The sequence below is a fragment of the Acomys russatus genome, chromosome X, assembly GCF_903995435.1.
Source record: "Acomys russatus chromosome X, mAcoRus1.1, whole genome shotgun sequence".
NCBI lineage: Eukaryota > Metazoa > Chordata > Mammalia > Rodentia > Muridae > Acomys > Acomys russatus.
This window is the reverse complement of record NC_067169.1, coordinates 102,457,043-102,483,432: the sequence shown is the minus strand read 5'-3', so window position 1 is coordinate 102,483,432 and position 26,390 is coordinate 102,457,043. Positions and strand designations below refer to the sequence as shown.

Genomic DNA, 26,390 nt, shown 5'->3' with positions numbered 1-26,390 from the left:
AGATGTACATAGTTCCACCTGCCTCTGCCTTCCAAGTGCTGGGATTGAAGGCATTGATACTGAAAGTGTCTTTCCAGTTTTTATTTGAATACATCCAGAATTACCTCCAAGACATCTCATGTAGTCCATCACTATACGTGAGATGCTGTAACTCAACATGCTTGTTATGTGATTAGTGCTTCAAATTAGGAGTCTGACCAATGTCAAGCTCCATAATCATTGTTTGGATTTTCTAAAGATAAAACTTTTAGTAAATGTCAAAAGACAGTCATTAATTATTAGAGGCATTTTTTTTCATGTTTAAGGTCACATTCTGGTGCTGAATTATTATGGAAGATTTCTTTCTTTTTTAAAAAAATTTTTTATTAATTTATTCTTGTTATATCTCAATGGTTATCCCATCCCTTGTATCCTCCCATTCTTCCCTCCCTCCCATTTTCCCATTATTCCCCTCCCCTATGACTGTGATAAAAGTGATATCCTTTCTTGTGTTTTCTCAAAATATTTGTGTTTTATTTTCTGCAAAGTCTGTGTTCAAGCTCAAATATTCTTGATTTTGATCTAAATGGATAGATTCTTGTTTTTATTATTTATCTTCTGATTTTTCTTAGAGAAGGATATTTTACTCTATGTACATTCTGATATTTAAATCAATAGGTTTGTTTTTACAAAGTGTGGGATGTACAAGATATTAATCCTGTATTGCCAGATTATTTTAGACGTCTCAAGTTACTAATTGACGCTAATGTCCACTAAATTATAACTTAAAAAATTAATAGTTAATAGAGAATAGCACTGATGAATCAGTCATATAAAATATTTTCATAATATGAATAGTCAGAATAGTTTTCTTTTCAAAGGAAATAATGTGACTAGTTTGAAGCTGTACTATTGGGTTGTTTTAAGTGTATGAGATCATGTCGCACTGTATAGAGTGGGGTCTGACTCTCACACGTACTCTGGTGCCTCATATTTGACCACGTCCCCAGAATGGGGAGACCTGGTGGCACTCAGAGGAAGGATAGCAGGTTGCCAAGAAGAGACTTGATACCCTATGAGCATATACAGGGGGAGGAGGTCCCCCTCAGTCACAGTCATAGGGGAGGGGAATAATGGGAAAATGGGAGGGAGGGAAGACTGGGGAGATACAAGGGATGGGATAACCATTGAGATGTAATATGAATAAATTAATAAAATATATTAAAAATATGCATGCCTTAATTAGTCTAGAAAAACAAATTTCAAAAATGTCATTTTAGGAACAGAAGCCAAAGTCTTTTGTTCTGAAAGTTTGGCTTGTTTCCAGTATATAAAGAAGTGTTTGGGAGAGTTATTATTTACATTTCTTGAATTTTTTTGGTTTGTGGATGAACATTATCCTGTTCTGGACTTCGAAGTTTCTTATTTTATGGTTACATATTTCTTCTGCTGTAATTAAAAAAAAAAAATAGACAAAAAGGCTCAGTGTTTTATTTTTGGATTTTCTTCTAATTAATATCATCTCTCTGATATTTTAGTTTTTTTATTGGACCTCAGGTGCAAAGAACTGGATTAATCACAAGGCTTGCTTCATAACTTCCTCTCATCATTGCTGCATGCATGCCCCTCAGTGATTTATCTATCAAGCTATCTAATTACTTTCGGCTTTCTTCAAGGGAAAACATCGACCAGCTTAAAGACTTTGCTTTGCAATTGGCTGATGTTTATTTCCTTTGAAATTCTAGAAAACTACTTCTCCATTTCAACTCAAACTTGCTCCTAAAGCTTCCAAGTCTGAAAAGGAAATGGACCCAGAATACGAAGAGAAAATGGTAAATATACCCTTGGTAAGGTAGCGGACACTATGTTTCTATTTTTTGTTTGTTTGTTTGTTTGTGAGTCAGGTCTGGTTATCTAATCGTAGACTGATACTGAACTTGTCACTGTCCCAGTTTTAGCCTCCTGACTTCTATGATTATTTATGTATACTACCACACATGGCTTATAGTTAATTTTTATAGAGATATAAAAGATGTAAAAGACTTGTCTGTCTGTTTATGATGCATAATCAGATTTCAGAGTACAAATGTAATTTAATATATTAAATGATTACAACAAGTGTGTGTGTGTGCGCGCGCGCACACACACACAGGCCAGAGGTAAATACCAGGTATCTTCCTCAATCACGATCAACCTTATTTTTGATCCTGATTCCCTCTGACTTAACGTGAGGAAGGGTTTTGGGTGGGTTTCTTTCTTTCTCACTCTCCACTTGAACTTTTTTTTTTTTACTGACTTCACCAAGAATTCACAGATTTGCTGAGGCTGGATGGCCAGTGAACACTAGAGATCCACACATTTTCTTTTTGCCAATGCTGGGAGTATGGGTGTGTGCCACTGTACTCATCTTTTTATGTGGGTGCTAGGGATTTGAACTCAGGACATCACACTTTTGTGACAAGCATTTTACTTACTGAACTATCTCCCTAGCCAACAATTACTTTTTATTGAAAAAAAAAATCCATCTCATTTTCAAAGCAGAAAATTAAGGGTTGCAGAAACTATGTGGAATAGTTGAGATAAGACGTCATGTCTGAGTTTTGCTGAGTGGTCTTTTTCCCAGAGTTAAGGTGTTGCATAGTTAGTGATAAAACTATCAGTGGCAATATCAGTGTGGCTTTGTACCCTGAGGGAAACGCAGCCACGATGCCAGATCAGTATTTCTCCTTCTTACTTTGTATATAAACAAATGTATACATCCAGGAAATGTGTAGTTATGTTAATACACCTTTAGAGGCATGGTCAAGAATATTTACTCAGTTCATGAAAGTATTACACAATTTAGTGTAATTTTAGTTGAACCCCATATATTACTTTGTGATTTGTTTAATTTTCAGGCACTGAGAACTGAACAGGTAATTGAAACTGACCCCCCCCCCCGCCGAAGGACTATTTTTGTAGTCTTAAAAATAAATAGAGAGGAACTACATGTTTCAGTTGCTGATAGCTATTTTACAAGAGTCAGTGCCTTAATGTTTAAGACCACATCTAAGGAGACAGTTAATGTTTTAACAGTTCTAAAAACAACATTCCAGAGAGGATAATGTGGATTGGAAAAGTTTTGGCCTCCTTCCAGCTTGTCATCTGAATGTATTTTTCTAAGTCTTGTATCTATGCTAGTGAACTCTCCTGAAAGCTTCTGGAATAATTATTACATTTTCACCAGTGAGCAAGCATTCTCTGCTGAATGGTCATAAAGTAACTGTAAATAAAAAGACAATCTTTATTTTTTCCTTTTTCTAGGATGAGGGATACCCCTTGATCTTTTAAGGTTTTGTGGTGAACCAGTTTATTTTAATTTTTTTCTCTTTTTCTTTGATCAAAAGTATTATCTAATTCTTCAGATTCTCCTCACCTCACTTCTCATCTAGATCCACACCCTTTCTTTCTATTTCTTATTACAAAACAAACAGGCATCTTAAAAAAAACTAAACAACCAACTTATTTTGATGTTATATATTTTTTATAAGTTATATATAATGCTTCAGAGCTTATTGAAATTTTAGACTGCATAGCAGCATTCAGTACTTAATATATATTAGCTATTTCTCATCTGTGTGTGCCTATATTTTTTCTCTAAGTTCTCTTCCTTTGTGTAGAAACCTTACATACTAGTAGCATAAAATATAATTTTCCAGATTGATATAACTCAAAGAAAGAATATTTTGAAAGCAGCTGATGCTGTATTCCATGATTTCCAAAATTTATTTCTTCCTTCCTTCCCTCCTCCTTCTTCTTTTTCTTCCTCCTCCTCCTCCTCCTCCTCCTCCTCCTCTTCCTCTTCTTCTTCTTCTTCTTCTTCATTTTTTGGTACAGGGTTTCTCTGTGTAGCTCTGGCTGCCCTGGACTTGCTTTGTAGACCAGGCTGGTCCCGAACTCACAGTGCTCCGCCTGCCTCTGCCTCCCAAGTGCTGGGAGTAAAGGCGTGCACCACCACACCTGGCAATTTCCATAATTTCTAAATGCACCCTAGTAATTCTCAAAGTTAAGTCGAACTCACAGAGATCCTTCTGCCTCTGCCTTCTGAGTCTTAGGTATAAAGTTGTGCACTACCATGCCTGCTTCCAATTAATCTGTATTTCTATGTTTAGGAAATACATAGTTGATACTTAATGTGTTCTATTATTAAGGAAAAGAGTATCATTTTTAGAAAGAGGATTAGTTTTCTAATTTTGACTTTTTGGTCCTTTTGTCATATTGGACACTGAGAACTGAACTGGCAGTGCTTTACCACTGCACTACACCTCCAATCCCAAGGTTACACTTCTTCTGGGAACATTTACTAAACTTGTTAGGTCGTTTTTCTTCTGTTCAAACTGTTTGAAATAGCATTTTAAAATTTGGTTGCTTCCAAGCCATGGAAGTTTGGGAACCTTCATTTTATCATCTGCAAAATGGGTATGACATTAGTGACTACCTCATGGATTTCTGAAGGGAATTCAGTAGATTACTATGTTTAAAAAGCAGGATATTGCATTAATGAGGCAGAATATAATTGATAAATAATTTTGAGTGAATATGAAAAGAAAAATCATGACTTTTTTCCTTTTGTAAATTAGAAAGCAGACCGAGCGAAGAGGTTTGAGTTTTTGTTGAAGCAGACAGAACTTTTCGCGCATTTTATTCAACCTTCAGCACAGAAGTCTCCAACGTCTCCTCTCAACATGAAATTGGGACATCCTCGAGTAAAGAAAGAGGACAAGCAGAGCTTGGTTTCTGCTGGAGAGTACGCGCACTTCTTTCTACTTTCTCCCCTTTCTCTTTGTGCCTCCCCCTTTCCCATTTCATTTGCTCAGTGTAACCTTATGTGAATAGTATGATTATTGGCAATATAAACATGTGTTGGAGACAACAAGATTTGTTATTTTCCCTCTGAGAAGTTAATTAGTTAACAAAACAAAACAAAAAACCATTGACTGCTTCTGCCGCATTCTGTGCCAGACACTAGATAACACATTCCTTTTTAAATAAGAGATGTTAGCAGAGCTAACTTGGTGCCTCAGTGTTGACTGACGTTGACTGTGAATTTTTTTTCCTTCACTTTAGTTATCGCCACAGGCGCACAGAACAAGAGGAAGATGAAGAACTGCTGTCAGAGAGTAGGAAAACATCAAATGTGTGTGTTCGATTTGAGGTCTCGCCTTCTTGTGAGTACTTTATTACAGCTCAGTTGGAGGACAAGTTTCCTTGAGTATATTGGTAAAAGTAAGAGAGGTTCTTTCTTTCTGTTTTCAGATGTGAAAGGCGGACCCCTGAGAGATTATCAGATTCGAGGACTAAACTGGTTGATCTCTTTGTATGAAAATGGAGTCAATGGTATTTTGGCTGATGAAATGGTAAGGCACTGGAATTTAAAGTATGTTCTGAGTTACTAGAAGGCTTTTTATCTTTTTTTCTTTTTTTTGGTTTTTTGAGACAGGGTTTCTCTGTTTAGCCTTGGCTGTCCGGGACTGGCTGTGTAGACCAGGCTGGCCTGGAACTTGCAGTAATCTGCTTGCCTCTGCCTCCCTGAGAGCTGGGATTAAAGGCGTGCGTCACCATGCTTGGCTTACTAGAAGTTTTTTTTTTTTTTTTTTTAAAAAAAGTAAATTTGAACTACCTGTTCTGAACTTCCTTCAAGCCCTATGCTGGAAAGCTTATTTAGTTGCAAAATGACTTACATTTTATATCTATTTATTTTATTTTATGTGTGTGAATGGCTTGCTTGCCTGTATGTGTACCACTTGTTTGCAGTGTCCAGGGAGGAAAGAAGAGATTGTAGGATCCCCTGGAACTAGAGTTATGGATGACTGTGTGCTACCACATGAGTGTCAGGAATGGAACCCAGGTCCTCTGTCACAACAAGTGCTCTTAACCTCTGAACTATGTCTTCAGCCTGCAAAAGAATGTTTGTAGTTTGCAACTGTTCAAATAACCTGTAGAATATAGCCTTTTGCATGGCCCAAAGATCAAATAGAGGTTTCCTGTTTGTTTTTGTTTGCACTTTGGCTTCCAAGGAGGCCAGAGTAAAGTACAATGCCAAAAGGGAACATCTCTTCAACTTGTAAGGTGTGCCCTGGATATCTTTTCTTTTCTTATGTTTTACCTTCTGCTTGACTTTTCCTTGATAATTTTTCATTTATGCTTTACCATTAATTTATGTTCCATGTTTTTATAATAGGTAACGTGGCATATTCTTAGAAATGAGGGGGGATATATAAATCAAACAATAAGTAAATGAATGAATGAACAAATTCATACATGAATAAATGTAGCCTCAGTTGTCCTGTAACTAAACTCACTATTATAGGCCATTATTAAATGGCCTCAGACTAATGGGTTTCAATCCTCCTGCCTTAGCCTTCTGAGTGTTGGAATTATAGGTGTAGCCATGGTGTGCAACTTCAGTGTTGAGTCTCCATAATGATAGAGTCTCAAGTGGTAGTCTTTTGATAATCATGGACATGCATATAAAATAACTGAAGAAGGGGACTAGAGAGATGGCTCAGTGGTTAAGAGCACTGACTGCTCTTTCAAAGGACCCAGGTTCAATTCCCAGAACCCACATGGCAGCTCATAACTGTCTGTAACTCCAGGATCTGACACACTCACACAGACATACACGCAGGCAAAACATCAATGCACATAAAATGAAAATAAATAAAGAAAAAAATAACTGAAGAAAAAGTAAGGTTATATAAGATGCTAATTGAGTAGATGAGAGAGTTAGATGAAAGCCCAGATTTTTATTTTAAGACAAAATTAATAAAATTAAACTTAAGAGAGGACAGAGGAGCTGGGTGTGGTGGCGTATGACTTTAATTCCAGCACTTAGGGGGCAGAAGCAGGCGGATTGCTGTGAGTTCAAGGCCAGCCTAGTCTAGGACAGCCAAGGCTACACAGAGAAACCCTGTCTCAAAAAACCAAAAAAGAAAAAAAAAAAAAGAGGACAGAGAAAGTTATATATCTATTTATGAGACTCACGAGCCATAATTTTGATCACTATTATCCAGAAGGCCAAATGATGAAATGCATCTTATGACATTTAGTATAGTCAATCCAATAGGCACTGACATCTAGTATAGTCAATCCCATAGGCACTCATCTTCTGATAGGTGTATGGCCAAGCAGCTTTTTAAAGAAAAGGGTGGTAGCTGCTTATATTTACATTATTCTGTTGTGGGTCATATTCAGCTCACAGAGGCAGGGTTTTGGTTTATATGTCAATAGAAGGACAAAGATTATTTACCCTAAGAACTTCTTGGCTACAACCTAAGACAAACGATCTAAAGACCGTCCAAGATTTTGCTGATGCCATGTAAGTTTGAATTCTGTCTTATCTTTTATTGTCTTTTTTCCACCTTTCCTTTTTATTTCTAGTGCTGGAGCTTAAATCTAGGGCCATTTGCCTGCGCTTGGCAAGTGCTCTGTCACTGTGCTACATGCCAATCTTTTTTCTATGTTTGGTTTTGAGATAAGGTCCCATTATGCTGCTCAGGCTTTAAACTTGTGATTCTCCTGCTTCAGCCTCCGCTGTAGCTGAGACTATACCATCATGTTCAACTTGTTTTAATTACTATAAGCAAGGAAGACATTTCAGAGAATATATGCAATTTATAAAAATAAAAAAAAAAGAAATTAAGTAATAGTAATAATGTAGCAATTCCACCATCAAGAAATAACCACAGTTGACATTTTGGCATGTTTCTTTAAAACATTTTTTTAGATGTATAGTTGAGATTATATTGTATGTATAACTCGGCATTCTGACTTTTTCACATTCCCATGTATTTTTAAGATCATTGAAACATTTTGTCAAAGTAACTTTTTACTGTCTAATAGTGCTAAGGATGGCCCATTGTTTCCTCCCACTCCTCTCTTGCTGTGACCCATTTGGACAGTTAGCTGTGCAGTATAAATAGTGCTACTATGACAATTTTATTGTTACGTTCTCTGTGCCTCTCTCATTGTTCTCATAGGATTCCTGCAAGTAGAATTAGTTTCTTTAACATTTTAAGGTTTTGGTGGATAATGTCAATAACAATCCATCTTAAGTGACTTATCAGATAAGACACAGCCCATAAAAGTGGCATTGAGCTTAGGTTTATAGAGTGTAGGCTTATGCTTTGCTTAGAGATTAAGCAAAAGCTGCTTAATTATTTAGTGTTTACTTTTACTCCTGAGGCTGGGATCAAACCCCGGGCTTTATACAAAGCATGTGCTCTTCACTGAGCCACACCCAACTCTTATTTTAAAGAGCTGACTCTTATTTTTAAGGGCTGAACAGTATACTGCATAGTTTCCTTTCCCATGGGCTAGGTGCCAGCTTCATGGGTGTTTGATATATTACTTTAAAAAAGCACACTGAGCTAGCGATCTCTAGGGTCTTTTCTCACTGCGGTGCTCTGCTCCTTTCTGACTCCGAAGGCCATTAACGGTGTGGTGTGAGGTGTCAGTAGACAGCCATGAGACTCTTGAGATGCCCAGTCCCAATATTTAATGCCTGGCCAGGAATAATGTTGGGGACAATAGGAAAGAAAGGCCACCATCTCAGCAGGCTGGAGAAAGACGTCTACTTTAAATGAAAAACACACCTCCAAGTTCCTAGCTTTGCACCTACTAGAATGATTACCCATCAGTCAGCCTGCTCCTAGATACTGTGGGCATGTCCAAAATGGACAGATGACTTATTAAGCAATATTTTGACTGCAGAGTTTTGGTTCTTTCCCTCCCCACTTACAACAAATACTGAATCGAAGTGGTTCTGTGTCTTTCTTCTTTTAAAAAAGTCCCTTCTTACTTTCATTGGTAGAAACCTAATTCCCAATGTGAGATAGTTGGCAAATATTTTTTGTAATGTTGTTTCTAACACATTGTTTAATGAAAACGGTGTATTGATGTGATCTTTCCCCCCTTGTGATGGTAATGCAGGGTCTTGGGAAGACTTTACAAACCATTGCTTTGCTTGGTTACCTGAAGCACTACAGAAACATTCCTGGACCCCACATGGTTTTGGTTCCAAAGTCTACTTTACACAACTGGATGAATGAATTTAAACGATGGGTTCCATCTCTCCGTGTTATTTGTTTCGTTGGAGACAAAGATGTGAGAGTAAGTGAGAAACAGCTTTAAGAAATGCTGCGAAGAATATTGTTTCTAGACTGCAGTTGCACAATATTCCTGTTAAAGACACTTAAGTCAGCAATGACTGCTACTCCTACTCTCCTCCCACATAACCTTTCCGATGTGCTGCCTCTGAGCTGATCTAGGCTCTGCTGTATCATGCATATACTAATTCATTTAGTTCCCACATTTGTGAGTTGGGTTGATTTTTCAATATGTACCGTATCATTTGTGCCATTTTGAAGACAGAATTGTGGAAATTGAAATGACTTAAGTTTTGTTGTTTGAAGTTTTGGCTTTTGTTCGGTGCATTCACACATCTACCCACACCTAGAACTCTTCTGTGTCTTCAGAGAGCCTCACCATTTTATATTTATGCAAGACTTGTAACATGCCTGCATATATTCTCAGATAATACTAGAAATTTGGATTTGGCTGGAGAAGGAGAGGTATTTAAATTAGGTATTGGTTCAGTTAGTAGGCTATAATTATTTTAGGACAGTAGAATCAATCAAAAAGTAATAAATTATGCAAAAACACAAAAGAATAATTTGCTTAGAAAGTATGTTATTGAACTTTGCCTTTATTTTGCCTCTAGAGAGCATAGTTTAAAATAAAACTTTATACTATTTTACATATTTAGATAGATGAATTATCAAGAGATACTCTCAGTGGAATAGTACCATAATGAATTATGTAATTTTATCATTATCATTTTGCTTCAAGAAAAATTGCTTAAATTTATTTAAATGTAACTTATAAATAATTTAAATATTGAAATACTGAGTTCATAAATTTAGAATTACAAGGTTGATTTCTCCTGAAGCCTACTATTTCTCTGTAGCAAATTGGTCACTTAGAAATCTTCTGGTCATTGCTATTACTTAATATAGTACTATTGCTTACATAATTACATTCCTAGGCTATTCGTACCTTACTAAAAATTATTTCTTGAAGATCATAAGTAAAAGAGCAAAGTCTTCACAGTACAGTGTGTGTGTGTGTGTGTGTGTGTGTGTGTGTGTGTGTGTGTGTGTGTGTGTGTGTATTTGGAGACAGGGTCTCACAAATGCAGGCCTAGCTGGCCTGGAACTCACTGTGTAGACCAGGCTGGCCTTGAACTCACCTCCACCTACCTCAGCCTCCAGAATAGTGGATTAAAAATTTGAGACACCATACCCAGTGCATAAAAATGTAAATCAATGGTTTTTTAAATATGATATATAGAATCCAAAGGTTTCATGAAGTATCTCTGGGAGTTTTAAAGAGGAGGAGTGGATGCACTTAAATTCTGCCTGCTTGCCTTCTGGGAAACAGGGACTGTGATGACTACAACAGTCTCTTAGTCTTGAAAGCCAGTCTGTGAAGTCAGTATTTTACAAATTGTGAGTCATCACGCGTGAATAGGTTGTGGTTTCATGTTAGTGGGCAATGACAATATTAAAAAATCAAAACACAGCATAGAAAACAAGCCGAGTTTCATACCATGGGAAACAAAAATATTACTTTGAGGAATTATTTAAGCTGCTTTTTGTATATACACACTCAAACATCTACAGGTTAAATGCGGTTTATTATGGTCCATCATTAAAGGTTTCAGAACCAGCAATTATCAGTCACGTAAGTAATTAACGTGCTAGATTCAGTTCTTAGAGATTGATGTTGATGTATCTATAATTCTAGATGATCATTTGTAAACCCATTTGAACATTTGTATCATATGGCATACAAATGTTGACCCTTCCATTTTTTCTGTTTTTTTTTTTTTGGGGGGGGGGAGGAGGAGGAGGGCGGTAAATACTTTAGGAGGCTAATATTTAATAATGAAAAATTAGATGTCTATAAAGTTGTGAAGTTGTTAGGGATATTCTTGGTCCTGTCTATATAGAGTTGCTCTTGATCTTGATTGATATAAAATCATCATTTTCTTTTTGAGACAGGGTTTCTCTGTGTAGCCCTGGCTGTCGTGGACTCCCTTTGTAGACCAGGCTGGCCTTGAACTCACAGGGATCTGCCTGCCTCTGTCTCCTGAGTTAAAATCATCTTAAAATCTACTGCAGTATTGCTTTTTAAAAATCTATCACAGAGGAATTCATATCTAGTGGACATGGAAACAGATGTGGTCTTAACTCCAACATCACTACTGAGTGTGCAGTTATGAGCGAGTTTCAGTGTGCATGGTTTTAGTACCAGCAAAGCACAGCTTTGCAGTCATGTGGCCATCAATATTTTATTGAGGTACCTAACTCTAAATCTGGCCTATAGTTTCATACATTCTAAGAGAGTTAAGTCAAATATAAAATAAATCTCAACTCCGTGAAATTCTTGAGGAGCCATGAGGCTGAAACAAGAAAAAACTGTTACTAGGAGTCAGTGAGATCAGGATCCAGCCGCCCTCCTACTGCAACAATCCTCTACAATTTTAATTACCCCCCTTTCTTTCATTTTATCACTTCTGTTTATTACTCAACATAGAAAAATACACATAAATATACATACACAGATGTGTATGTAAATTAACTTCCTAGTAGTATGTATAGCCTCTAAAAACAGCTGGCAATATTTTTTATTAAGTTAGAAGAGGAAGCTTGGGTTTCTTTTTTAAAAAATGATTTATTTTGATTTTATTTTTTAAAATTTGTTCATTTTACATCCTCCCCTCATCCCCCTCTCCCACCGCAGAGTTTCTCAGCAATTAGCTATGAGATGGCTATGAAGGTATTTTTCTGTCATCCTTGTCAATCTAAGAAATCTTTTAATACATATTTAGCACTTGTAAATATTGTTGAATGAATCAACATTGTGTCTGGTACACGGCTATGAACTATGAAGTAAAGACTTTGCAATAACTCATTGATTTTGTTCATGCACTGCAACTCTGAAGTTACAGGACCAAGTAGTTCCTTTTCACATAGACTTTCTGCTTCCTTTAAAATTTTGTGGTTTTACTTTGACTTACAACATCTGGAATGAAGTTCACCCCAATTAAAGATGTTTTCAGTCACGTTGCCTGCTATGGTGGTGACTGCCTATGAAGATTTAAAAATAGTTCTAGATAGTCTTACTGTTTTTAATAGCTTCTTTTACTATATAGAGAAGAGTCCCTTTATGAAACCATATCTGTAGCCTTATAATAATATTAATAACCACTAAAATGTTAAGGAGCTTCTGGAATTCCTTACCAAAACATATAATTCTTGTCCGCTTGGAAATGAAGGAGTATACAAGATGTCTCCTAAGGTGGGAAATGTTACTATGTGTTAAATGAGATTGTTAGGTGTTCAGCTATTTTTTCCATGTCCTTTTGGGCCTCTTGTGCTATGAAGTAATCTTCTTGTTCATCCAAGGCGAGCTTTTGCTTTTCTTTTGTTGGTAAATATGTTCTCAACACAGCCCGATTATTGGCCACAAAATTATTCTTGAGCTTTGACTTTCCTATTTCTCAAATGAACTAGACAAAGTGATCTATGATGTCCTATACAACTCTCAGTATCCTCCAGATAGTTTGCTTTGGTGATCTCATTGTCAACATAATCTAATATAGCACACTTTATTTTGCATCAGGCTGCTTTTATTCGTGACGAAATGATGCCGGGAGAGTGGGATGTTTGTGTGACTTCTTATGAGATGGTAATTAAAGAGAAATCTGTGTTTAAAAAGTTCCATTGGAGATACTTAGTCATTGATGAAGCTCACAGAATAAAAAATGAAAAATCTAAGGTAAGTTCTTAATAACTCTACTCAAGTTTTCATTTACTTTGTAGGCTCGTTTGTTCACTTTTCTGTGTTTAAAATAAAAAATAAATAATAGAATATTGTGGTTTTATTCCTAGAATGTGAATGACAATCAGTTTTCAAAGTGCCCATAAAGGCTAAATTATTCAATACAGGACCAATAAAAGTTGAGCACTTATTTTTAATGCAAATTAGATATTTATTTGCAGTCTCTCTTGTTGCAGCCTAACTCTTTCATGCTACATTATTTTAATATTGTTGAGAATAATTGGTGTACAAATATCATTTACATTGACTTATTTTTTTGTTGAGGAGCTACTTATGTGTATTCCTATGGATTAAAAGAGGAGTCTTTTTGGAATTATCTTATTTGTGTGAATTAGAATCTGGTGTTAATATTGAAAAATATCAATTATTTGTTGCCATTCAACTTCATCAACAGTAGGAAAAACTTCACTTGTAATGATGCAGCTCTCTTTGGATCACTGGGCTACTTTGGGAGAAACAGGGACAGAACTGGAGCAAAACCACCAGGTGGATCATACTAATTTCACATTGGAACTAATACTTGATAAGAGGACGCATGTTAAAGAATAATCGCTTCATTAAGAGCATTATGAAAATAGGATTTTTCTAAAATTACTGATTTTATGTTTTTGTCATATTGTTGTGGTCTGAAACTCGAAATGTTAATACATAATATCAGGGGCAATGAGCTCCATTCTGGAGCTGAATGACTGTGAGCAGGCTGAGTTGGAGCTTAGCTGTGCATGTAGATGAACATGGTTGGTGGGCTGAAGATTTTGTTATATAAAGTGATAGCTTGGATCCAATAGAAGACGTTTGATTTTCTGAGACCCAAAATGGAGAACTAAAATTTTTCATCACGGGGGAGGGATTTCAGATGCAAATATGAATTTTGTTCTTTCAGGTGTGGAAATGTCTAAGATATTAGTGTTTGGTTGTCCTTTATTGTAGCAATGCCACCTGAAGTAGGATATTTTTCTATAGAAAACTAATTGTCAAGTCAGTGTATCATGAATGAGTTGAGTGAAGTATATAACTGAATGCTGAGTATTCCAAGAACCAGAACAATAACTACTACTTTAAAAAGTATTTATTTATTTACTCATTTATTTATTTAATTTTAGCTTTCCGAGATTGTTCGTGAGTTCAAGTCAACTAATCGCTTACTTCTAACTGGGACACCTTTGCAGAATAATCTGCATGAACTTTGGGCATTACTTAACTTCTTATTGCCGGATGTCTTTAATTCTGCAGATGTAAGTTTAAAACAAAGTACTTGTGTGAAAGGTAGTGGTGCTCAGGGTTGGACCCAGGGTGCTTAGCTAACACTTTACTACTAATCTCCAATCCCAGCTCCAAGCCATATATCTTAATATATATCTGAATGTTCAGATTCATCTATGCTCTCCCCTCCCTTCCTACATCACTCCCTCCCTTCCTCTGTCCCACCCTTTTCTCCTTTATTATTATTTTTGTGTGGCTATGATGTGTGTGTATGCAGAGATCAGAGGACAGCTTGCTGGAGCGAGTTCTCTCCTTGCATTGTTAGGTATGCTCTGCGGAATTAAACTCATGTTGTTGTGCTGACCCTGTGAGCCATCTTGCTGGCTCTGGGATATTTGTTTTCATAGTACAGAAAATAGGTTAAAGTTTAAACTTTTTCTGTTTGTGATTCTTCATTTGTGTACTTTAGGTTTTTTCAAGAAAGAATAAGAACCCCCCCCCCAAATTTTAAAATAATCATATTTTGGGAAATAGCATATTTCTCTTCTTTCTGATTATTGTTTGTTATTTTGTGTATATCCCATTGTTATGACACTGATAAGATAGACTGAGTTCAGAGTGGTGTATTCAACCCTTTCATTAAATTTGAGAGACATTATTTTTCATTATTATCAATAGTTTTATGAGATCCATAAATAGAATTTAATGATTGAAGGTTTTAAGGCTTGAATTTTTAATCCTGTTCCTTTTATCTAGATATAATGTTATATGATATAGTGAAGACTAATGTTTTCTAAGGTGATGATGTTCATTTATATTGCCATCTAAACTTTATCAGTGGTTTCAGTATTTTGACCTGTTGTAAAAGGAAAACATGTTTTGAAAGTACTTTTAAAGTAGATTATTTCTACATTGGTTGTATAAGAATATACAGAATATCAAATTTATTTTAAAACACTTGTGTACTTACTGCATAATTTTCACCCCTCCACAGGACTTTGATTCTTGGTTTGACACTAAAAATTGCCTTGGCGATCAAAAACTTGTGGAAAGACTCCATGTAGTAAGTATTAGTGGTCATTAAAGCCAACAATCAGTTTACAAGAAAACAAACATCCATAGAATCTGAACTTGTGGACTTCCTGCTTGCCTCAGTCTCATTGCTTCTCTCTTAGAGCCTTTTAAAGAGCCTCATGGTCAGCAAAACCATTATATCCTTGACCTCTCTAGAATAACTTTTTCTTTTGGTTTCCATGATCTTGTGATCCTTTTTTTGTCACTCTCATACCCCACAAGTTCTCTAGATAGCATTGGTATTCTCCTTGTTGCTAAGTGACTTTTCTGAGCCACTGCCGCTCCACTGTATTATTAACCTCTGTTTGAGAGTCAAGAGCTTTCTCTCGGTTCTGTCTCCCATCCACTGTCTTCTCTGTCATCTGTTAATCTTCGGGTGACGTCAGAAGATTTATTGGTCAATATTTTCCATTCTTTGATAAATACTTACATCCATATAGGCTCTTATTGTTCTATTTCTTCTGTAACATGACAAAGGTCTCCAGTCTCCAGAGCCCTGCTTCTCTAGTCTATCAATCTGAAGAAAAACATTTTTGTATCAGTTGGATCAATCTTTTGCTTGTACTGTGAAGCCTTGTGCACCCTTGTTCCTCTGCTACAACTGCCCTGATAACTCCAGACCGGAAGAATGTAATGCTGTTGCCCTGTATAAGTATAGTGACCTTTTTTTTTGTACTGAGACTGCTCAATACTGACAAAGACAATTCTACAACTCTATGGGTGGGGAATACTATGATTTTTTTTTATTCTCAAGGATAAGCTGGAATTTCATGATATTGATTCCTTCAACATAATCTTCTATAGCCTTCTTTCTTTTTTCTTCTAACAATTGTTTAGGATCTCCCCAACCTCAAGACTTCAATGTCAGGCATCTTTTGCCCTTTACCTCTCTCAGTTTGTAGCACGATTCTCTTCTGAATGACAAAATAGAAGTCATTCCACAGGGATTCATTCCTATAGGCCTGTCTTCCAAAACTATGTACATTTTGGTTAATTAGCTGTCTGAGTGGAAGCAGTATCTTTTCTCTGCTCAATGACAAATTCTTCCATATAAATTCTCAATCGCATAATTTCTTGTTTCCTTATGGACTTTATCTCATGATTTATTCTTATATTTTTGGTTGTGAGCTTAGCCACTTAAAGGCTGAGCCATCACTCCAGCCCCCATGATTTATTCTTATAACTAAATTTTTTACTCTCTCTAGATTGTCTCCTTTTCCTCAATATATAAACATGTTCATGTAGCTACCCTGAGGTCCTTGTGAAGTTTCTGAGTTTATAAGAGATAGTAAATGGATTATAGCCCATAGTGCAAAGGCTCTGATTTTCTAAACTCATACCTACCTGACCTAATACACACACACACACACACACACACACACACACACACACACACACACACACACACATCTGTCTGTCTGTCTGTCTTCCTATGAGAGGTCCCTGCAGAATTTAAAGCTGGCAGGGAATATGATCTGAGTGAGGGAAGAATGAAACTCTATTCAACCCGATTTAGTAATTAGTGCTGGGGCAAGACTTCTTGTACTCTGACCTTAGCTTGTTTTTCTTTTTTCTTTCTTTTTTTGCCATATTTAAGCATAGCACAAATTTCAAAAATTTTTTTCTGTTAATAAGTAACTCAACTCCATGAGTACAACAAAGCTTAAGACATGTTTACATTGTAGATCTTTACAAAGTACATATGGCTTCATCTGTAAGTCTGTAAGGGGTTCTGGTAGACTTGGAAACTATGCTTAAGATAAGGGTCTGTGGGAAATGAATGAGATAAACATAATCCTCCTTGGAGTCAGGATTTTGCCTGGCCCTAAGATAATATAGAAGTCCCATAGGCTGTTGTAAACTATGAACGGCATCTCTCACAAGGACGAGTTTTATGACCTAGAAGTAATGCTCAAGGTTTTAGGGGGGAAGGGTCTGAGATAGTAAAACATAAATTCTTGAAGATACAGGCAGAGCCTGGCTCATCAGACAGTAAAGGATTAGCATATTGTAAATGATATCCATTCCCACCATTCCTGAAGGATGATATACTAAACATCCCTTTCCTTTGAAGGATGCCTGTGAATTTAACTTTCCTGAGTTCTCCAGTGCTTGTCTGTGAAGCACTTTTGCCCACTCCACCCACCCATTCATTCTTTCTATCTATCTATCTATCTATCTATCTATCTATCTATCTATCTATCTTTGGTCTCTCAACTTTGGGTCCTTAACTGTGATTTTATTTTCTTGACAGCCAACCTTCTTAACAAAGTAGTTTACTTCTATATCTTCACTACCTAACCTCCTGTTTACTCATAAACCCATTGATCACTGATGGCTTTCCATTTCATATGAGTGAAACCTACTTCATGTAGTTTTCTATGACTTTCCAGCTGCTAAATTCAGGGTATACGAGTAGTAATTAGTCCTCCTAATTACTGTTAGAAACTGTTTCTTGGTTTCTTTGGAGATCCACTCTAATACTTTCCCTATCTTAGCATATATACTTCTAACTCATAATCATCTTGTAAAATCTATGTAGTACCTCTCCTTTATCTACAGTTTTGCTTTCTATAATTTTAGTTACCAATGATTAATTATACTACAAAAATATAGAAATTCATAGAAATAAAAAAAATGATTACTCTCTATTCATGAAATACCACCAATTTACATACCAGTCTTGGAAATATTATTATCCTTACTACAAAATAATTTCTACTGTTGAAAGAAAATGCATTCATATAATTTGTATTATAATATTATTGTACTATAATATGCTTGTTCTAGTTTATTATTAATATTGTTGCCATATTTCTGTTCTTGATTTATAAATTAAATTTATCATAGACATATACTATGAGACGTCACATTATATATAGGATTCTATATATCTTGTTATTAGGAGCACTTTCTAGGGATCTTGGACTTTGTTTCCAGTAAGACTGACATTTAACATTCTACTGCCTCACAGGTTTTTTTTTTTTGTCTCAAAGTTTTACAAACAGCTTAAATGTGTTAATAAACTTTTAGATAAATTTGAGATGCTCAGACCAGAAGCCAAGTCTTATTATTTTTATAGATCTCTAATAATAATGGCTACAGTTTATTGCAAATCTACCATGAATAATTTTTGTACATGAACTACCAAAAGTTGCTATAGCAGCCATGGAAATCGGTATAATTATTTTCAATGCAGAATACATTAATATACATATTAAAATATTTTTAGACGAATGAAGAAATAAACTTAAAGTCTGAGTCTTTAATTCTGCTTCTATTTATTAGCATAGTGACTTTGGTGAACTTACTGAAATTAAAATAGTCATATCTAGCTGGGCATGGTGGCACACACCTTTAATCCTATCACTCAGGAGGCAGAGATAGGTGGATCTCTGAGTTTTAGGCCAGTCTGGTCTACAGAGGGAATTCTATGACAGCTAGGGCTACATAGAGAAGCCTTGTTTCCAAAAAACCCAAACTTAAGCCAAACCAAACCAACCCAACCCAACCCAACCCAAGCCAGCAAAAAAGAAATAACAATACTCAGAGCTGGAGAGTCAGTTCAGTGGTTAAGAGTCTTGTTGCTTTTGTGTAGAAAGGACTTGGGTTTGATTCCCAGCACCTACATGGTAGATAATGCTAGTTTGAGGGGATATAATACTCTCTTTTTGCCACAATGGGCACCAGGCACACACATGTTGCACATACATGCATGCAGACAAAATACACATATTAAATAAAATAATAATTCTGAAAAAAATGAAAAAGAAATAACCATATTCCTTTCAGTGTTTATTATAAGGGTTAACTACTACCTATAATGTTAATGGCGGTATATTGCTGATAGGTACTCTATGAGTTGGAACACCATTATTTTCTTGTGACAAAGTCTGTGTTCCAGGTACACACTAATTACCTTTTATCTCTGTTCATTCGTGTCTTTAAAAAAATACTAAATTATTTTCTCATTCATTTATTTAATTATTTCAAATGGCTGAATTTTAAGTTTATTTTGAGGGAATCTAAACTGAAACTTCATTTCATACTATCCCTATGTTAAAAAATCTTATATTAACAGCAGTATGTAAAGCAAGACTTCTTCAATGATTCTTCAATAGCCAATAGTCTTGTCTTAAGTTTTAGATTATTTTTTCCTATCAAGTCATGGGTGTTTAATTTTTCTCCCTCAGTTTTAGAGGCTCTTGGAATTGAACCTAGGGTCTTGTGGATGCTGACCATTCATTCACTCTTTTTTATGAGCAATACTCCATTCAGCCTTCATTCTGATTCCCGAAGGAGTCATTATTTGGTGGATAATTACTGAGAGATGAGGCAGCTGTTGCTTTTTGCTATTGCTGGTGTTTGTTAGATTATGCATCAGGACAAAAGTTTTAACTGTTAAAACTATAGTATTAATGAAATACACAATTTGAAATTGTAAATGCTTTATATGTTTTTTTAATAAACATTGCTTTCTAGGTTTTAAAACCATTTTTGTTACGCCGTATAAAAACTGACGTAGAGAAGAGTCTGCCTCCTAAAAAGGAAATCAAGATTTACTTGGGACTGAGTAAAATGCAACGGGAATGGTGAGATATTTCATATCCAATAACATTTATTTATACATAAGAATTTATTAAAAATCACATTTGTTGATTGTTCAGTTATCAAATTTTATGCTTAAATAGTAAGTCAAAGCATACAAATATCCTATTAGAAAATTAATGTGGGTTCTATATGGGCCCTCTACCGAGAGAAGTAGGGGCTGTCTCTGCCAGAGACTCTGCTGTCAGCTTTTTGATCACTTCCCCTTGGTGGGGCTGCTTCGTCAGGCCACAGGAGAAGAGGACAAGCTGAGTTCTGATACAGCCTTATGAGATGGGGTGGATGTGTAGGGGGAGGTACCATTCTCTGAGGAGTAGTGAAGGGGAAAGGAGGGGAAAGAAGGGTGCTGGGTGGGACCAGCAGGAGAGGAAGGAGGGGGCTATGATGCAATATAAAGTGAATAGTTCATTAAAAAAAAAGAAAAAAATTAATGTGTGTTATTTAAAAAGGAAAATGAGATTGCTTTGAGCTCAAACATGAATATAGCTGAAACAAGTAAAAGTTGGCTGTAAACTTTCAGTAGCTAGTGGATAATTATCAGATGTAGCTGCTGGAACAACTATTAGCTGATGACAATTTCTAGTAATCTAGTAGTATAGGGACTCAGGTCCGTAAGCAACATATAAGTAACTATCATAGAAAACAAAATGTTCACGCCTTTACTTTCTTGGTTTCTCAGGTCATATTTTATTTCAAATCAAAGACTTTTTTGGTTTTTGTGATTGAACCCAGGGCACTGTGCATATTACACATGCGTTCTACCATTGAATGATATACCTCCAGCCCTCCATTCGAATCTGTTTTATCTACTTTATTCCTATTTAAATGAATCTAGCCATACTGCTAGTGGGGCATTTCTTTATGGCATCGTCTTCTTGAAATTGATGGAATATAATTTAACATCTTAGGTACACAAAAATTCTGATGAAAGATATTGATGTTTTAAACTCTGCTGGCAAGATGGACAAGATGCGACTCTTGAATATTCTGATGCAGCTCCGAAAGTGTTGTAATCATCCTTATCTGTTTGATGGTGCGGAGCCTGGGCCACCTTATACGACAGATGAGCACATTGTCAGCAATAGTGGTAAAATGGTAGCTCTGGATAAGCTATTGGCGAGAATTAAAGAACAGGGTGAGTGAGGGATTTTTTTCTTAGTTAACATGGAATAAACTCATGATAATGATTTGTATGTGAATAGAATGTTTCATTTTTATTCATCTACTGGCTTAGTAGACATTCTTGAGTACTTACTGTTAGTCAGGAAATTTCCTGCAGGTCAGGAATGCAAAGATGAAGACAACGATCAATGGCTGTGTGCCCTGGAGAAGTTCACAGTGTAGTGTAGAAGAAGAGTTGCAATTCATTGTGCTAAGTACATTTCATTGTGCTGCTGAGAAACTGGAAATTGGGAATGTCTTCATAGCGATGGTATTTGAAGTGAAGATTGGGGATTGTAAGCAAGAGTGAGCCATTGAGAAGGGGATGGGGAGTGCTTTTCTAGGGCAATGAAACAGGCGTGAAAGAAAGGAACACAACAGAGGAGTTTATGGTATGGAAGGTAGTGTGGTATTTGGTGAATTTGGTAAGGATAGATGGTGCCAAACTATGGAAGTTCTTTAAAATCAAATCATAGTTTAATGGGTTTAGGCTTTTATTTTGGATGTAGAGGAGTTAAAGAAGACCTGGTGACAGGAAGTCACATGATCAGAATTGTATGTCAGGAAGATAAGGTTGGTAGCACTATGCAGGGAACCTATTGGGGATGACAGTAAAACCAGGAGACAGGGTGGAAGACAGTTGCAATGATAGTGCAGCGAGAGATTATATGGACCATTATAGATGCTTGGGACAAAGACAAGGCAGAATCTTAGTCATGACAGTGTGTGCGGAACATTTTTGAAGACCCAAAGCAACCTTATAGTGTAACAAATACATAATATTGTGTAACAATCTTCGTTTCTGTGGTGTGTATGTGTTGGCATGTTCATATATTATTTAGATTATGATGCTTTATTTTGTTTTTGAATTTCAAGTTAGATGAAATTATTAGCATATATTAATTACACAGAGATGTGTTTCACTATGACATTTTCATTCTTTACACAAGACGTGTAACTCGATTTTCTGGTGAAATACTTTAGGGTCAAGAGTTCTCATTTTTAGCCAGATGACTCGATTGCTAGACATTTTGGAGGATTATTGTATGTGGCGTGGTTATGAATATTGTCGGCTGGATGGACAAACCCCACATGAAGAAAGAGAGGTGAGGACAAGAAAATGAAGCAAGACTTCAAAAATCAGAGTTCAGTTACATAATACTTTTCATTGCCATGTTGTTTTAAGCTTTGGTCTGCTTTACTGATAAGTGATACTGACTTTCTTACTGCCTTCATGATCTTTCTTCTACCTATAATTCTTCCACACTTAGCTTCTGTTCCACTGATTTTTCCAGATCACCCTATGCTCTTCAGAGATATTCTCGTCTATATGATTTCATCCTTCTCTCTTTTAGCCCCTGTGCCACTGACTGTTTCTCAACCTACTCTCTGACTTCTGATTATGTGTTTCAGTTCTTAATTTGTGTCCCAGAGTGGAGCCTTGCCATTTGTGGAGTTTAATGATGGTCATTTTGCTGATTTATGATTAACCAACCCTAATATGGACAGAACAGTCTTAGCTGTGGAGGGCTTTTTAAGAAATGAAGTATGACAAAATAATGTAGGTCCTTATGAGTTTGGGATTTTTGGATGCCAAAATATTGGCTTTTAAGCATGAATAAGTACACCTACCTAGCATCCAGTGTCTTCTTCATATTTGGAAATTCTTATCAGTCTTTGGATTATCCTTCATGAAAGTCATGGTTTGAAGGCATTTTAAACCCATTAAATCACTCTGTTGATGACTTTGCTAATTATTTTTCTCTTTTCTGTGATCTTTCAGGGCTCTGTCTTTTTTAAGTTAATACTCATGCTCTGGGCAAATGAACAAGATTCTATGGTATAATAGAAAATACATAGAACTTGGTTTGAAGACCTGAGTTTTAGCACTAGTACCACCACTTCCTACTGTATACAGGTCATTTAAATCTGCGAGCTTCCGTATCTTTAATAGTATCATAAAGATAAAATTAGTGCTAATGCTTCTTCCTGGTGACAGCATGAAGATTGGTGGATATAATACCGTACAGTTTAAATACAATAACTGTACAAACAGTTTAAAACTATGCAGTGTATCACATATTGAATGCCACGAAATTGCATACTTTCTCAGGCTATAGAACACTCAGCCCATGTCCTTCTATTTCCACAGCTCCTTCCATTGACAAGGCTTTCTGTCTCTTACTTGCACTCTTACTGAAGCCTGAGTATCACATAGTACAGTTTTGCCAACAACACACAGACATTTATGCTAAGGGTTTTCTGCTACCTATTGAAAAGAAAGTTATGGGAACTTTTCCACATAAAAGAATGTTTAAAACTTCAACTATTTCCCACCTTACAGTTGGACGTTCTCTAAGACAGTTACTTGAAACTTTCCTGAAAACCAATTTTTCATTAAGCATAGTATTCTTAGTGATGTATAAGACGACTGTTCCTTCTTGCTAGAATGGAGTGGAGAGCAAGGCAGAATTTAGTGGCATTATCACGCCTCAAAATGCCAATTGTCACTTCTGACCTGTTCATTACCTAGTTATATGGAAATTCTGTTTTCTTTAAAAACTTCAAATACTGTTCTCTGTTCAAAGATTTTGAATTACGCACATCAAATTTGAATACACTTAAGTCAGAGACATTCTTTCCTGTGGGAGATGTTCTGCTTACATTGTATTCATAAAAATCATTTCATGTCCTTTCCTGATACTTTTGTTGCTTTGTTCTGGGTATCAGCAGTGGGGATTCCCCTCCCCCCTCAATAGTTTGGACATTTGCCCTTTCCCTATGGATAAAATCAGCTAGCTAGGCTTCTGGTCATCTTCTGACTTAATTGGTTTCACCTTTATACAGAAAAGACTTAACAATCATCAAGAAGCTATGATAAGCTAGGTACTTTGATTCTCCCAGTAGTGTGGGTAAGGTACTGATGGAACTTTTGCTACATGAAAGTGTGTTTCAGAGAAGTTAAAGGCTTGTGTCTCAAATGTATATACGTGGCTGAGTTGTGCTTCACTCCCAGGTTTTTGCTATTTCCTGTACACCAGGGTGCCTGTCACCACACATTATTGAGTTCTGTACTGCACGGTCATGCTCTACTGACTGTGGTAATGCTACTCACTTTGTCTGACTAGAACTTAGAGCATGTTTTTCTATTGCATTAATAAATAACTGCACCTGGCATGGTAGCACACGCCTGTAACCCCAGCACTCTGGGAGGCAGAGGCAGAGGCAGAGGCAGAGGCAGAGGCAGAGGCAGAGGCAGAGGCAGAGGCAGAAGGATCACTGTGAGTTCGAGGCCAGCCTGGTCTACAAAGTGAGTTCCAAGACAGCCAAGGCTACACAGAGAAACTCTGTATCAAAACAAAACAAAACAAATGAGAAAAAATGGAAAAAACCAACTGTGTATTTTGTGTCTATATAAGTAACATATGGGTACTGAGAGAGATTTGAAAAATAAATTATCTCTGGGAAATCTTTATGAGAAATAACATGTAAGAAATTGAAACATACATGCATACATATATATCGGTATCATGGTACTTTAAATCAGGATTATATTGTGTTTTGTTAGTAACAATAATCATTATATATAGTTTTAGGAAAATATTTGACTTAAATGATGTACTCTAAATTATGTGTCCCCTTAATTGTTGATGATTTAGATTGTTTCCAATTTTTCACTGTTGTAAATAATGCTACAGTGAAAGTCATTATACATAAATTTTGTGCACATCTCTGATTATTTCCTTAGGATAAATTCCTGGAAGTGGAATTACTGGGTCAAAGGGTATGAACATTATTAAGGCTCTTGGTGCATGTTGCCAAATTGCTTTCCAGAAAGGTTGTTCCAATTTACACTCCCAGAAGCAATATCCCTCTGCTCCCTCATCAACATTGAGTATTATCATTTTTTTATCCTTAAAATGTCATTATATTGTCTGTTTGCATCTATCTGATTACTAGTGAGAAATGAACATAATTCTTATAGTTTTCATGTATTTGTATTTATTCTGTGAGTAGAAGTTGTTCAGTTTTCAGGTGCATTTTTCTATTGGGATCAGAATTTTTCTAATGAATTTCTATGAGATCTTTGTATAGAGGCTATTTATAACATATTAATTTTTACTAACTATCCCTGGACGTGCCACTCTGATTTTCTTGATTATTTCTCTACTTTCCCTCTATCATTATACTGATATAGATCATCTTACTCTCGCTTGCATTTCTCAACTCTTCTCTCTCTTGATTGATCTTAGCCACATCTTGTTTATCTGTCCTCAGGATTATATTGATATTTTTATCTGACATTTTACTTGAAGGTGCATTTCAGCTCTTAATCAATTAGAACAGTTTTGCTATTCTTTTCAAAGAATACACATGAATTATTATTTGCTTAGTGAAATTTATTTGTATGATTGATCTATGTTTGTCTCTATTGGTTAACATTTGCCAACTTCATTTATAAAAACATCTTTTCTCCAGCTACTTACACAGTGCAGTATATAGAAAAATAGTTGTGAAGATGGTAGAAAGTTATGGAGAATATTATATATAAAGTATAAGATTATTTTCTGTGAGCATGTTAACTTTTCTACTTCTTACAATTTGGAATGTAACTCAGTTTTTCTCTTTTTATATTCCCTTGTTAATTAAAAAAGGAAGCGATAGAGGCTTTCAATGCTCCGAATAGTAGCAAATTCATCTTCATGCTGAGTACAAGGGCTGGAGGACTCGGAATTAACCTGGCAAGTGCTGATGTGGTTATCCTATATGATTCAGACTGGAATCCACAGGTTGATTTACAAGCTATGGTTAGTAACATTTAATGATACCAGGAAATTACTGAAGCTCAGAATACTGTTGTTTATATAGCACAAAGGTTATGTGTGATTAAAGGGTAACAATTTTGGAGTGCTTTTTGTAGAGGTTAGAGTTAAAAGTGCTGAGTTAATTGCAAAAAATGAAAGAAATGAAAACCAACAGCCATGCTTCAATTATGTGTAAAACTTACACACACACACACACACACACACACACACACACACACACACTTGTTTTTATCATAGAGTATGAATGTCAGCTTTTTCCTATTAAGGAGGCTTCCTGAGTTTGTTTTAATGAGAAGGATTAAAAATTAATCTCATTATTTTTCTTAGCAAGTGCATATTAAAATCTCTAGATTAGGCATCATGGTCTTTAATCCTAGCACTCAGGAAGTAGAGGTGGGGGGGGGGGGGGGTGGGTTCGGGGGGGGCAATCTCTGTGAGTTTGAGGTCAACCTGGTATCTGTTTCTTTCTTTCTGTCTGTCTCTGTCTCTGTCTCTGTCTCTGTCTCTGTCTCTGTCTCTCTCTGTTGTATGCATGTGTGTGTGTGTTCCTGAGAGGCCACATTTGGAAGCCAGGGATTGATATGAGGATGCTTC

The 26,390-nt window shown here is 36.1% G+C and overlaps 1 protein-coding gene across 1 annotated transcript in view; it reads left to right on the top strand.

Annotated features, from left to right (window-relative positions):
- Positions 1 to 26,390, top strand: part of Smarca1 (SWI/SNF related, matrix associated, actin dependent regulator of chromatin, subfamily a, member 1) — a 74,923-nt gene that overhangs the window by 3,925 nt on the left and 44,608 nt on the right. Inside the window, 13 exon segments of the mRNA XM_051141086.1 lie at positions 1,725 to 1,811; positions 4,599 to 4,765; positions 5,086 to 5,186; positions 5,275 to 5,375; positions 8,950 to 9,129; positions 12,706 to 12,861; positions 14,028 to 14,159; positions 15,122 to 15,190; positions 19,684 to 19,793; positions 20,718 to 20,944; positions 21,955 to 22,076; positions 24,719 to 24,754; positions 25,626 to 25,778. Of these exon segments, the coding sequence (XP_050997043.1) occupies positions 1,725 to 1,811; positions 4,599 to 4,765; positions 5,086 to 5,186; positions 5,275 to 5,375; positions 8,950 to 9,129; positions 12,706 to 12,861; positions 14,028 to 14,159; positions 15,122 to 15,190; positions 19,684 to 19,793; positions 20,718 to 20,944; positions 21,955 to 22,076; positions 24,719 to 24,754; positions 25,626 to 25,778 (1,641 nt within the window).